The sequence below is a fragment of the Pelodiscus sinensis genome, chromosome 11, assembly GCF_052426305.1.
Source record: "Pelodiscus sinensis isolate ZL-2025 chromosome 11, ASM5242630v1, whole genome shotgun sequence".
Classification (NCBI taxonomy): Eukaryota; Metazoa; Chordata; order Testudines; family Trionychidae; genus Pelodiscus; species Pelodiscus sinensis.
Window position 1 is genome coordinate 5556782 of NC_143062.1, and position 15072 is coordinate 5571853.

General features: G+C 46.6%; 2 protein-coding genes across 2 annotated transcripts in view; one reads left to right on the top strand and one right to left on the bottom strand.

The window, feature by feature from the left end:
• RHOA (ras homolog family member A) overlaps nucleotides 1-11901 on the bottom strand; it is a 46510-nt gene extending 34609 nt beyond the window's left edge. The window contains exon 1 of the mRNA XM_075939615.2: nucleotides 11744-11901. The gene's annotated coding sequence lies outside the window, so the exon portion shown is untranslated. The remainder of the gene's footprint in view (nucleotides 1-11743) is intronic.
• A 95-nt stretch (nucleotides 11902-11996) lies between these two features.
• On the top strand, nucleotides 11997-13637 carry LOC142830980 (putative protein BRICK1). The gene is made up of 3 exons (XM_075939618.2): nucleotides 11997-12259; nucleotides 12672-12754; nucleotides 12967-13637. Exons 1-3 carry the CDS (start codon nucleotides 12142-12144, stop codon nucleotides 12991-12993), a joined length of 228 nt encoding a protein of 75 aa, XP_075795733.1. The 5' UTR covers nucleotides 11997-12141; the 3' UTR covers nucleotides 12994-13637.
• The last annotated feature ends 1435 nt before the right edge of the window (nucleotides 13638-15072 follow it).

A 15072-nucleotide genomic window follows, 5' to 3' on the forward strand; every position in this document is an offset into this window, starting at 1 on the left:
AAAAACTCAAAAAGAAATAAAACGTTTTTTAAGTACATTAGAAGCAGGAAGCCTGCTAAAAAACCTGTGGGTCCCCTAGACAATCGAGATATAAAAGGAGCAATCAACGACGATAAAGCCATTGCGGAGAAACTAAATGATTTCTTTGCTTCAGTCTTCACATCTGAGGACATTGGGGAGATTCCCAAATCTGCACCGTCCTTTGTGGGTGATGAATCTGAGGAACTGTCCCGGATTGAAGTGTCATTAGAGGAGGTTTTGGAACAAATAGAAAAACGTAATATTAACAAATCTCCGGGACCGGATGGCATTCATCCAAGGGTTCTAAAAGAACTCAAATGGGAAATTGCTAAACTATTATCTGTGGTTTGTAACCTATCCTTTAAATCGACTTCCGTACTTAATGACTGGAAGGTAGCCAACGTGACACCAATATTTAAAAAGGGCTCTAGAGGCGATCCTAGCAATTACAGTCTAACTTCAGTACCGGGCAAATTAGTCGAAACAATAGTAAAGAATAAAATTGTAAAGCATGTAGAAGAGCATAATTTGTTGGACAAAAGTCAACATGGTTTCTGTAAAGGGAAATCCTGTCTTACTAATCTATTAGAGTTCTTTGAAGGGGTTAACAAACATGCGGACAAGGAGGATCCAGTAAATATAGTATACTTGGATTTTCAGAAAGCCTTTGACAAGGTCCCTCCCCAAAGGCTCTTAAGTAAATTAAGTTGTCATGGGATAAGAGGGAAGACTCTTTTGTGGATTGGTAACTGGTTAAAAGACAGGAAACAAAGGGTAGGAATAAATGGGAAGTTTTCCCAAGTGGAGAGCGGTAACTAGTGGGGTCCCCCATGGGTCCGTCCTGGGACCCATCCTATTCAACTTAGTTATAAATGATCTAGAGAAAGAGGTAAACAATGAGGTAGCAAAATTTGCAGATGATACCAAACTGCTCAAGATAGTTAAGACCAAAGCAGACTGCAAAGAACTTAAGAAAGATCTCACCAAACTATGCGATTGAGCAACAAAATGTCAAATGAAATTTAATGTGGATAAGTGTAAAGTAATGCACATCGGGAAAAATAACCCCAACTATAGGTACAGTATGATGGGGGCTAATTTGGCTATGACAAATCAGGAAAGAGATCTTGGAGTTATCGTGGATAATTCTCTGAAAACTTCCACACAGTGTGCAGCGGCGGTCAAACAGGCAAATAGGATACTAGGAATTATTAAGAAAGGTATAGAAAATAAGACAGAATATCTTACTGCCCCTGTATAAAACTATGGTGTGCCCACATCTTGAATACGGTGTACAGATGTGGTCTCCTCACCTCAAAAAAGATATTTTGGCCTTGGAAAGAGTTCAGAAAAGGGCAACTAAAATGATTAGGGGTTTTGAACAGGTCCCATATGAGGAGAGGTTAAAGCAACTGGGACTCTTCAGTTTAGAAAAGAGGAGACTGCTTTATAAATGTTTATAAAGCTCAACTACCCACCCGGAGAAATAAAAAAGCAAATTGAAAGAGCCAGACGAATAACTAGAAACCAACTACTTCAAGACAGACCCAAGAAAACCAACAATAGAATACCACTTGTCATCACCTACAGCCCCCAACTTAAACCTGTTCAACACATTATCAATAAACTACAGCCTATACTGGCACAGGATACTAAACTCCAAGAGGCTCTGGGAGACAGACCCATAGTCTCCTATAGACAACCACCTAACCTCAAGATGATTCTTACCAACAACCACAGGACATACCACACAAATACCAATCCTGGTACCTTCCCTTGCAACAAACCCCGTTGCCAGCTTTGTCCAGATATTCACTCTGCTGATACCATTATTGGACCCAACCAAGTGAGTTATAAGATCAAGAACACATATTCCTGCGCATCCAGAAATATAATTTATGCAATCATGTGCCAAAAGTGTCCGTCCGCTATGTACATTGGACAAACGTCTCAGACACTTCGCCAAAGGATCAATGCCCACAAAACAGATATCGGACAGGATCACAAAGAAAAAACAGTTTCTTGCCATTTCAACCAGAAAGGACACTGTCTCAATGACTTGATTATCTGCATCCTACTTCAAAGACCTTTTAAGACTTCACTTCAAAGAGAATCCTCTGAACTGTCATTCATGCTTAAATTCGACACTTTACGCCTAAGTCTGAATAAAGACTCTAATTATCTTACCCATTACAAAGACAGCTTCCCCAATTATCACCTCTAATATCATTAGCTCACAGACATTTACTTCCCCCCTTCTGTTCTGAAATTTGTCTTTCATATGTGTTCATTTTTTTAATTGTATCCTTTAGTATATATGGTTGTGACAATTTTCTTCCATTATTTGATCTGAGGAAGTGGGTCTGGCCCATGAAAGCTCATCACCTATTAAACCATCTTGTTAGTCTTTAAAGTGCTACACAGTCCTGTTTTTTGTTTCAGCTGCACCAGACTAACACGGCTACATTTCTACCATTAATCCGTGGTATTTTCTAATCTATGGAAGTGATCAAATCACCTCCTGATCTTCTTTCTGATATATTAAACAGATTTAAGCCACTCAGCCCTCAAATTTTTTGTCCAATTTTTCAGCATTCCTTTTACAAAGGGTGACACCAGAACAGAATGCAGTGTTCCAGAATTAAGCTCATCAATGCCTCAGAGCTAAAAGCAGCTCCCTGCTCCCACTCACTACTTGTTTATATATCCATGGATCACTAACTCTTTTTGCCACAGCATCACATTGAGCACCCACATGGAGGTGTGCCTGAACAAGGAATATTCACGGCCATCCTCTAAGTGTGGGGTCTGCACCATGGCTCACTCAGTGACTGTTGCTTTATCAATGGCCCATGAGTAGATGAGTGTCAACTGACCAGATTTAATGATGGCCTTAGAGCTCTTAGCGCTGATTAAATGAACTGCAAATGTTAGCAGAAGCTGTTTAAAACTGTGAACCCCCTGGTTCTGTGACCTTCCTCGCCTTGCACAGTGACACACCCAGTCAGTGTGTACCAAAATACGATAACACTATTCACTCTTTTCTTGTTTAGCTCTGTGTGTGTCTCCTTCCTGGCTACTTTTTAAGAGCACCTTATGTAATATCATAGGAACTAAGATCATACTAAGCTAAGTGAAGTTAATACTGAGGTAGTTACAGGGTAGTTGTGCTCATTTACTAATGTATGTAAAGTGAAGTGGTTTTATTAAATTTGCATTCAAATAAGGAGAAAAAGTCTGCCTTCTTGCTTTCTACTTTGATCCCTATATACAATACAGTGATAGCTGTGTTGGTCCCAGGATAAAGACACAACCAATTCAATGATTCTGCTAAACCCCAAAGCCCCATACAAGTAGGAGATCGATTGAAGCGGATAAGACATGGGGATGTAAACATAAACCCCCCCACTAATAATGTAACTGATAAATGCCCCGCAGGCTGCTGGGAGTTTAACCAGTAAGGTTAAGTGATAAGCTAATGCTTATTGGTTAACCCATTAAACTCTTACATCCTCAGTAATAAGGAGCAAGGATATTATGAATATGCATAGGTCACATTTCAACCTCATTACCATGGTATTAGCCTTCTTTCCAGGAGTATACCTAGCAGTAAAGTCCCTAGGGAAGTGGGTGGAGGATTTCTAATTCTAAACAAGGACTAGAGAACCATTTGCCTAAAGCAAGCATCAGATCAAGAAGGCAAATTGAGAAAATGGTTCTGCATAAATGTGCATACTGAACACCCAATTGCAGTTCTCTAGGGTTCTATGTTGGAAACATTAGACCCTTGTTGTCAATGTCTCAGCTGTGAGTTCAAAAACACTCAGGCTCCAACAACCTCCCCAAACCAAACCTAGTCCATGTCAACAAACTTTCCGTGGAAACAGTATCGCCCTTACATTTTATATAACCTTTTGGGATTAAATGTAGAGCTTTCAGGAAGTCATTTTGACTAATGAGAAAAAACTAGAGATGTTAAGGACTAGTTGACTATCCGAAAAGCAAATGCTTATCAGATAGTCGACAGGATAGTCAACTTGTCACCTCCTCCCCCTTGCTGCCTCTATCAGCAAGGGGGGGGGGAGAGAAGAGAGAAGAAGCAGGGGTACTTCAAAGGGGTAGTGCTGCACAGAGCCTGGGATCAGCTGGGGACTCCTCAGCTGCCCCCAGCCTCTCCACTGCACTGCCACTTGAAATGCCGCAAGGAGCTCTGTGTCAGGCTCACTGGGGCATTTCAAAGTGGCAGCGCTGCACAGAGCCTAAGATCCTAGCTGACCCTGGACTCCATATGGAGCTGCCCCTTTGAAACACCGCCGTGGCATTTCAAAAAGGCAGCACTACCCTATCAACTGATTAGTCAATTACACGCTACTTAACATCCTTAGTAAAAACTCAAAGCCCATACATTTTAGGGTATGGAGCCTTATTTCCTCCTCATAAGAGGTTTTGGAAAAAAATGCAAGTTATCTAACCAGAGTTCTTTGAGGTGGACCCTGCTTGTACTCCCTGCACACTTCCTTGGACCATGCTGTATGCTGCTGGGGGAGTTTAAACTTTGAAATTGGCAGCTTTTGAAGCTTATAAATAACTCAGGTGGGGTATCTTGAATGGTCCTTCAATGAGTTTGCTCCTTCCCTGCAGAGAGTTCCTAGAAGGCAACATTAAGCAAATGGATTCACAGATTCAAAGGCCAGAGGGACAAAAGTGATTTTCTGGTTGGTTCTCCTCTAAATGCCAGGCATACACCTTGCCTCAAAAGTTTTTAGGACTTCTTTTTTAAAAACCAATCTTGATTTTAAAATGGTCAGTAATGGAGATTCCACTCTGATTCCTGGTACTTTATTCCAACTGGTTATCTAATTATGTATATTAAAATCTATGAAGTTCTCCTTATTGGGACCCTACAAGGTCTCATCTTGCAACCATTCTTTTCTATGTGAAAAATGAACCTGCTAGAAGATGCACATTTGGACTGCCTTCTTTACACTGAACCCAGATCCTATGATGTCATTATTCTGCCTCTTTCCCAATCAGATTACTAGATTTAAGTAAACAGGTTGTGACTCAAGCCACATAAGACTGATAAGACACTTGATTAGAAAATCCCACAAAAAGTTTTATCAGCACCATTATTTAAGGAGCATTCCTAGTTTCCATTAAAATTGACTGTAGCTATTTATCTTATTGGATCTTCACATAGTAGTGATGGTAGGTGGGACTGCTTACTAGCAACAGTCAGCAGAGACAGGTATTCCTCTCCATTCCAAAATTCAGAGCCTTTATCCAGACCTCTGTCACCTCCAGGTAAAAGCATTTGCAATGCACTCAGTAAAGACTATGATAACTGAAGCTTCTGAGTGGTCTTCTATTGCAGAATCATAGAACACTAAAATGGGAAGAGGATCAAGTCCAGTCCCCTGCCCTCATGGCAGGACCCAGTAATGTCTAGACCATCACTGATAGATGTCTATCTAACCTGCTCTTATATACAGGTCATCCCCGACTTACAAACGAGTTACGTTCCAAACAGTTGATCGAAACTCGACCTGTTCGTAAGTCAGACCCCATTCATTTAAATGTGACCATGCTGTTCGTAAGCGCAGATCATGTTTGTAACTTGGGGACCGGCTTAATGGGAGGTTGATCGTAAATATGAACGGTTGTAAGTCAACGGGTTCGTAAGTCGGGGACAACATGTATCTCCAGAGATGGAGATTTCACAACCTCCCTAGGCCATTTATTTCAGTGTGTAACCACCCTGACAGTTAGGAAGTTTTTCCTAATGCCCAAACTAAACCTCCCTTGCTGTAGTTTAAGCCCACTGCTCCTTGATCTATCCTCAGAGGCTAAGGAGAAGAATTTTTCCTCCCTCCTCCTAATGACACCCTTTTAGATACCTGAAAACCACTATTATGTTCCCTTTCAGGCTTCTCCTTTACAAACTAAACAAGACCAATTCTTTCAGTCTTCCCTCATAGCTCATGTTCTCTAGATCTTTCATCATTCTTGCTGCACCTTCTATGGATCTTCTCCACATCTTTCTTGAAATGGACAAGAACTGGACACAATACTCCAATTGAAGCCTAATCAGCAAAGTACAGCAGAAGAATGACTTCTCATGTCTTGCTCACAACACTACTGTTAATGAAACCCAGAATCATGTTTGCTTTTTTTGCAACAGCATCACAATGTTGACTCATTTAGCTTGTGGTCCACTGTGACCCCTAGATCCTTTTCTGCAGTACTCCTTCCTAGACAGTCGCTTCCCATACTGTATGTGAGAGACTGATTGTTCCTTCCGAAGTGGAGCACTTTGCATTTCTCTTTTTTAAACTTCATCCTATTTCCCTCAGACCATTTCTTCAGATCATTTTGAATTATGACCCTATCCTCCAAAGAGGATGCAACCCCTCCCAGCTTGGTATCATCTGCAAACTTAATAAGCATATGCTAATATCTAAATTGTTGATGAAGATATTGAACAGAACAGACCCCAAAACAGACCCCTGTGGCACCCCACTTGTTATGCCCTTCCAGCAGGATTGTGAATTGTTAATAACTACTCTCTGAGAACAGTTATCCAGCCAGTTATGCACCAACCTTATAGTAGCCCCATCTATGTTGTATTTGCCTAGTTTATTGATAAGAAGATCATACGAGACTATCAAATGCCTTACTAAAGTCTAGGTATACCACATCCACTGCTTCTCCCTTATCCACAAGACTCGTTATCCTATCAAATAAATCTATCAGATTGGTTTGACATGAATTGTTCTTTACAAATCCATGCTGGCTGTTCCCTATCACCTTATTATCTTCAAGATGTTTGCAGACAAATTCCTTAATTACTTGATCCATTATCTTTCCTGGCACAGAAGTTAAACTGACTGGTCTATAGTTTCCTGAGTTGTTCTTATTTCCCCTTTTATAAATGGGCACTAGATTTGCCCTTTTCCAGAATGCTGCTGCTGTTTTGAGGTTTGTTGGGGCACCTATCACAGCAGTTAATTAAGTGCTCAAGTGTATGCAATAAAGATGTTAAGAAGCTCACGCTGGGTCCGGACCACTGCGGCTCTGCCTTTTAAATGTAAAAGGAGCCGAGTGCTCTTACTATATTTAAAAGGCGCAGAGGCACAGCGGCGCTGTGGCTGTCTCCCGTCCCCCATTCTGCACCACAGAGACAAAAGCCGGTTCCCCCCAGCACTGGCCCTTGCTTCCCTGGCTTGCTGGCTCTGATAGAGGCAGCAAGGGGAGAGGGGAAATGGGAGTAGTCAACTCGACTACTCTTTTACCTCCCTACTATGCAACAGCTGCCTGTTCATTTCCAGATTCTATCAAAACTGCTGGCAATGATGTTGGTTGGTTTTGGTACTACACCAGCAGTGTGGTTGGAGCATAGAGAGAGGCATGAAAGCAAGAGCTCTCAATCTTGTACTATTGTCTATATTAGTATATAGTTAAAGCTGTGCGAGCCATTCCATGCCCCACACCACCAAAAGTGGATACAGTACATCATTTAAGTAGTGTTTTATACCGACAGTTATTTCCACATGGAAAGGGTAATACCCTGTACTGGTATTGGATACCTTTATATTAATACAACTGCACCCACTCTAGCATTACCACCAGTATAACTATTAACAACACCCCCTACTTGAAATAATTACACGGTTACAAAAATTGTGTGTAATCCAAGCCCTACATTAAAAACTGTACAAATGCAAAAAGGGGGTTTGGAAACAGCACAATGGCATGGAAATGTGAATGGAAAACAGAGTGACTAGGAAGAGAACTTCCAATTGGTTCTGAGATTTTTTTTTCACCCTTTTGGTAAAGATTTTCATACCTCTACTCTATTAATACTAATGTAAATGAGCTGAAGATTAAAAAAATCTTTTGCAAAAGTGTATAGTAATGAGGGACTTGGAAGAGGAGAGAGAAGGTATGGCAGGCTGACATAAGGGCAGGTCGATTTAAGCCACGTTAGTGGCGTAACTCAAATCATTGTAGCTTAAATCAATTTACTGCATGGTCTCAACCATGCAGAATCAACAGAAGCCATTGACTCGTCTTATTCATCTCATTCTGGTGCAGAAGCCTCAACAGAAGAGTGTTTAACAGTAAATTTAGCGGGTCTTCACTCGACCACTAAATCAACCTCTGGTGGAACAATTGCTGTGGCCAAGTCAAGACAAATTATTCCTAAACACCTCCCCTTTCTTATAAGGGGCTGCAGACAAATTGGCTTCACCTGGCATGAGGGGACTTGAAAGACTTCTCTTAGGAAAGAAAGCGGCAATGGACTTTTATTTTAGTATAGCAACTTTACCTAAAGTGTGTGTTGGGAGAGAGAAACATTCTTAAAAGCTTGTGCCTTCGCAGCTATTTTCAGAAAGCTGGCTGGTTTGGAAAGGCATGTATGTGTTGCAAGCATACACCTGAGATCAGTGTAGACACACTGCACTGGAGCTAACTACAGATGTCTGAAGCATGTGTAAAGTTTTAAAAGTGACCCACGCTAATCTGTACATATACGATAATGAGGTTTCATGGGTACAACCCCCTTCATCTGAAGAAGTGGGCTGTACCCACGAAAGCTCATAATATCTTCATTTTTATAGTTTCTCAAGTGCTGTAGGACTATTCATTGTTTAAGGTCTTTTTAGTTACAGACTAACATGCTACCCATCTGAAACTTTACAAATATATTAGCAACCTCAAATAATCTGATAATTAACTAGAGGTAAAGAAAAAACAAAACTTCGGACAAGCCCCAAAGTAACAGAAAATCATGTTTCAGGCCAAGTGGATAGGGAAATACAGGAGCATCCAGGCTGTTCTGAAGCTTTCCAGAGAACAAAATGCTTAAGTTTACCATAGAAAGTAAAGGAAAGCTTCAAAGATTTCAAGAGGGACTTACTGTGGTCAGCGCAGTAGGCAAAGTCAATGGAGAATTTGAGAGCACAGCGTGCAAAGGTATTTTTGTCCCTTCTGGCAAGAAAGCCAAAAAGCATGCAATGTCACTTTTGAACACGAGTGACTGAAGGAAGGCCAAGATTATGACATTTTGAGACAATCAAACCACTTTTCATACAAAGTGCTGCTGTAGCTGTGCTGGTCCCAGGATATTCGAGAGACATGTGGGTGAGGTAATATCTTCTATGGGGCTAATTTCCATTGGTGACTCGGTCCTATAAAAGATATTACTGCACCCCCTTGTGTCTCTCAAGCCACTCTATACTCAGGATTTGGCACTGATAGCGTGTAAGGAATATCTCTAGCTGCTTTAAGTCTGCCTGTCAGTGTGTGCAGACTTCTAGCTTGTGCAGTGATAAAGACAGTCCACAGGTTTGATAGATGCTGAACTTTGACTCCTCACAAAGATGCTTTTGCATCTGTAGAAGTGAGACATGGACTTCATGCAGAAGGCAGCTATTTCAAGGAATGTCTGGCTTGCTACAATTGGTTTAGCTCTTGTTGCAGCCTCCGTAGAGAGGAAGGCATTGCTGTAGTCAAAATGAGCAAGTCAGGACTTAGGCAGATCCTAAAAATTATAAATTTAAAAAACAACAAATAGTCTGGTAGCACTTTATAGACTAACGAAACATGTAGATGGTATCATGAGCCTGAAGAAGTGAGTTGTGCCCAGGAAAGCTCATAATACCATCTTCGTGTTTTGTTAGTCTGTACAGGATAAACTTAAAAAACAACAAATAAAACTATAAAGTGCTACCAGACCATTTGTTGTTTTTTAAGTTTATCTTGTACAGACTCTCTCGGCTACCCCCTGAAGGTCCTAAACATTATATCTAGGAAAAATTGGTAGGACTGGGAGGCATATAAATGTGTTAAGAAAACAAATAGGAGAGGGGCACTGAAGATACAAAGGTTGAGAAAGACAGGGGCAGCTAGAGCAATTGATGAGGGGGAAAGATTTTTGTCAATCTTGGATATTAAGTTATTACCCATCCTAAGCACTATAAACTTCCAAGTCTGTTTTTCTGAGAGTCAAAAAGTAAGATGACACAAATTCATCTTTTAAAAACCTATATTTTTACCTAAACATGAGATATGTTTTACCTGCTCTGTATTAGAAAACCATAAGTCTTTCATCCCATACCTAGATTTCTGTGACTAATCTAGTTCTTCCTGAAGCCTTTATAACTTCCAGTATGAAGAATTGAGGCTTAACGGGTCTAAAGAGACCCCCACTGCTCCTGACCTATCTACATACCCCCACAAAAAGTATCAGGGAAGAAAAATTCTAGAAGAAAAACAATAGCTGAGAACACAGTTAAAAAAAGACATTTTAAACACACCAAATATTGATTAATTTCATCCTTTATAATCACTGTTTACTTTGAGCAATAATTTAAATATCTTCCATGACAACTCACTGCTTAGGCACTGTACTAAAGTCTTGAGATTCTCACTTATTTTCATCTCATTCTGAAAGAAATGTTGATAATCAAAGAATATTGAGCAGCAACCGATTTTCAGCTATATTTAATGTCAGGATATTATGCTACTTGCAGCTGAAGTGCTTCCCCGCAGCTTTAACATTCAATTTTTATTTAAAACAGTACTCTGATATCCCCAACTCATATCTCTGGTCATCTGAAGAAGTGGGCCATGCCCACGAAAGCTCATGATCTCAACTACATGTTTCTTTAGTCTACAAAGTGCTACCAGACCATTGGTTTTTTTTTTCTGTAACAGACTAACTCGGCTACCCCCATAAGCTCAAAAAAGCCTTTGTGAGCTTAGCTAGAGTTACTACAAAAGCCTAAGACTTATGTCACGAAATAAAATTATCTGTGTGGCAAATGCTGATGTTCCAAAGCACAGTAAGTGTAGGAGAGGTAATGAACACAGTTTCCACACAAGAAACAGCAACTTCCCACACCAACTGACATAGCAGATCTCACAGTGAACTCATAGTGCAGCACTAACCGTGCATTCACATGTGTAAGAGTGCGCACACATGTGTCACTCACAGGGCAGCTCCAGCTCACAGTGTGTGAGAGAGAGAGAGAGTGTGTGAGAGTCACTCATGGGGTAGCTCCAGCTCACAGTGTGTGCAAGAGAGTGAGAGTGTGTGTGTGTGTCACTCACGGGGCAGCTCCAGCTCACAGTGTGTGCAAGAGAGTGAGAGTGTGTGTGTGTGTCACTCACGGGGCAGCTCCAGCTCACCGTGTGTGCAAGAGAGTGAGTGTGTGCGCGCATGTGTCACTCACGGGGCAGCTCCAGCTCACGGGGTGTGTGTGTGTGTGTGTGTGTGTGTGTGTCACTCCCGGGGCAGCTCCAGCTCACGGTGTGTGTGTGTCTGTGTGTGTGTGTGTGTCACTCCCGGGGCAGCTCCAGCTCACGGTGTGTGTGTGTGTGTGTGTGTGTCACTCACGGGGCAGCTCCAGCTCACGGTGTGTGTGTGTGTGTGTGTGTCACTCACGGGGCAGCTCCAGCTCAGTGTGCCCGTCTCTCTCTCGCAGGGCGTCGAGCCCAGCCCCTGCCGGCAGCCCCAGCCCCGTCGCGCCCAGGCCTGGCTCCCGCGCAGACTCAGCCCCCAGCCCCCGCGGCCTGGGCCGGCCCAGGAACCCGAGCTGGGGCCGCGGCCGTGGCGGGCTCTGCCCTCGCCCGGCCCGCAGGGACACGGTCTGAGGGGGGCCCGCCGCCCCGCCCCGCCCCGCCCCGCTCCCCCGGGCCCTGCCGCGCAGCGCGGTACCTGCAGGCCCGGCTCGCTGACGCCACTTCCTACTCCAGGGCCCCCGAGCTGCAGCAGCAGCAGCAAACGGCAACAGGCGCGGCAAGGCGTGCGCGCTCACGAAACAGCGCGTAGGCGCGCGCGGCCGCCAAGGGAGCCAATCATCGCCGTTGACGCAAAGGCTGCTGGGAAACAGAGCTATAAAAGCCCGGGAGCTATTTACGTTTTATGCCTCCCGAGTTTGCTGGAGTTCTTGCGCCTGCGCACTTGGGGCGAGGCGGGACAGGACTCAGTACTGGGCGGGGGGGTGTCTCATAGCAACGGGAGAGCGGGGGCGCTGCGCGCGCGCGTTGCTGTTGCCTTGTGCTTCGGGTTGGCGGGGCCGTTCTCCCGCGCAGGCGCAGTGCGGGGCGGCCGCCATGTCGCTGCAGGAGGACCCGGTGCAGCGCGAGATCCACCAGGACTGGGCCAACCGCGAGTACATCGAGGTGATCACCAGCTCCATCAAGAAGATCGCGGACTTCCTCAACTCCTTCGGTGCGTGCCCCGCCCCGCGCCCTCCCCGGCCCTCCTGGCCCCGCCCCCGCGCCCTCCCCGGCCCTCCTGGCCCCGCCCCCGCGGCCCAGCCCCTCCGGCCGCGCCCCCCGCGGCCCCTCCTAGGCCCGCCCCCGCGGCCCAGCCTCCCGGCCCCGCCCCTCCTGGCCCCGCGGCCCGGCCCCTCCCGCGGCCCTTCCGGCCCCGCCCCCACGGCCCCGCCCCTCCCCCGGCCCTCCCACACCGGCCCTCCTCGCGGCCCTGCCCCGCCCCCAGCACTTCTGGCCCTGCCCCCACGGCCCCGCCCCTCCCACCCCGGCCCTCCTGGCCCGGCCCCTCCCACCCCGGCCCTCCTCGCGGCCCTGCCCCGCCCCCCTTGGCCCCGCCCCCGCTCTAACGGCCCCTTCTCCCGCAGACATGTCCTGCCGCTCCCGCCTCGCCACCCTCAACGAGAAGCTGACGGCGCTGGAGCGACGCATCGAGTACATCGAGGCCCGGGTGAGGGCGGGGCCGGGACCCCGGGCCCTGCTGCGCCCGCGCCAGCCACCTGCTCCCCCGCCCGGCTCCTGCCTCCGCCCGGGGCTCCCTGCAGGGCTGGGGGGGGACCGGGAGCCCGGGAAGGGGGACGCCGGCCCGGGAGGAGCCTGGCCTGCGGGCTCCTCGTTCCCTTCCCCGGCCCCTCGCTGAGCAGGCTGTGCTCTCCTTTGCAGGTGACGAAGGGCGAAACGCTGACCTAGCTGCAGACGCCGCTGGGGAGCCGACCCGGAGAAGACCGGGCTGCTGCGCCGCAGCCGACTGTCGGGATCTGATTTCTTACTTCCTGCCATTGGCGGGACTTTGGCTTGTTTCTGCCCCGGTTGTCCTGCCTTGGGCGCGTGGCTCCAGGGCGACTCCAGAGAGAGTTGATAACATGCCAACGAGCACGTTGAATGCAGTAATTTTAGCCAGAGTCGTGCACCAGTTAACTCCTCAGCCCCTTAACCTCTCTCTCATTCCCCGCTATGCATGTAGAACTCCTCCTGCACTTTGTAACTGCAGCGTCTCGCTGGCCACAGGTCTCTTTCCGGGAAGAAAACCTCTCTTGGAGCTGACCGGCTGAAGGCCTGATGTTTGGGAGCCACCCCGCCGATGGTTTCGGTTCCTTTAGCAAGCGCTGCAACTTGTGTCTCTTAAGCAAAAACATCAAGCGCCTCCCTCCTTCCAGCCCGGGAGCAGAGCAGTAGATGTGCAGTGTCTGGATGGGGCAGGGAGATAGGTAATGTGCCAAGATCAGCTCTCTGGGCAGGGTGGGTTTCAGAGTTTTCTATGTCTTTTGTATTGTGTAGTGTCACATGGGGGGGTGTCTCCCGGTTGTGTTACCACAATAAACTGTCTCTGCTGACGGGGTCTGGGCTGATCTCTAGCTGGAGTGCACATCTGGATTTCCAGGGGGCGGGAGCAGGAGCGTGGCCATGGAGGGCAGATGGGCTAGAAGAGTCTGGTGCTATTACTATAAGAGGTGCAGCTGCTTTTTGCTATTCTTGTCTTCCTTCCTTGTACCTCCCCCAAAATGATCAGGGATCCTAGTTGTCTGTGGCTAACCCCCCACCCCCAAAAATAAATCTGGCCAAAGGGTTCTCTTTGTCTGCAAGGTCTGCTTCTGTTCCTCTCTACGTTCACAGATCTGGGGGCAGAGTTCCTCTGAGTTGTCTGCTATTCAGGGCTCTCTGCTTGGAGTCCATTTACAATTCCCTGGTTTTTGGCCTTTTGACACCTCATGCCTGTCCTTGCTTTTTGCCTTTGTTCTCCCCTGAGCTTGGTTGAGTCCTGTCTCCCTAGGCAGGGGCAGGGCTTTTAGGTGTGGAGTGGGCACAGAACTCAGGCCATTTTCCTGTAGCCATTAGGGATTTGATAGTTAATGGATTAACTGGTAAGCCTCACTCGGTAACTGGTGGGGGCTGGAGCAGCTCTGTGCCTGCCACAGGCAAGGGGCTGCTCCTGCACTGGGGGGGGACCACTGGGGACAGGGTCTGATCTGGGTGGTCTTGAGTAGCCCCTATCTACAGCGGGGGGTGCTGTTCCAGCCCAATGGGGGGACACTTGAGCTGAGCTGGAGCAGCCTCTTCTCCTTTAACTTGTTAAACATAAGAAGTAGTTTTTACATCCCCAGTAGCCATCTGGTCTGACCCTGTCATGGCGTAAGATGTCATTTGGAATCCTGTGTACAGTTCTGGTCAAGACATGCTCCTTGCTCAAGACAGATAAACTCCCAACTGGCACAGGTGCAGAGAAGAGATGCTAGTGGTGAACACATTCAGGCTGGAAATTAGGAGTTTTCTAATCACCAGGATGATGAGGTTCTGCAACAGCCTCCCCCTAGAGCCTGTGAAGCCAAAGAAGTTAGTTGTAAGAATGAGCTGGCGAAATTGCTGAGTGTGATTGGATAACTGGGTGGCATGTGATCACTTCCTCTCTACCCTAGGGGGTGCTTGGAACAACTCTTGTGCAGCAGGCACCGGTGGGGGGGAGTCGAGTTGATCAGTGGGGCTGCGGATGGGTGGGGGATGCTGGGGGAGCTGAGGATCTTGGCTGGCGGTGGGTGCTGAACGCCTGCTACTTGTTTTCCCATGCAGTACCCATGGCATCCGTGCCTATGATGGTAGGAGGCCGTGCCTAGCAGCCCTGGCGTGGCCCTTCCAGTTATTGTCTTCTATGTACAGGAGGGATGCTAAAATTGTAAATGGTTAACCCGTTACCCAGTAAGCATATGCCTTACCGGCATGCTTACTGGGTATCCGGGTAACTGGAGGGCCCAGCCTGAGGGAGCAGCCCCCTCC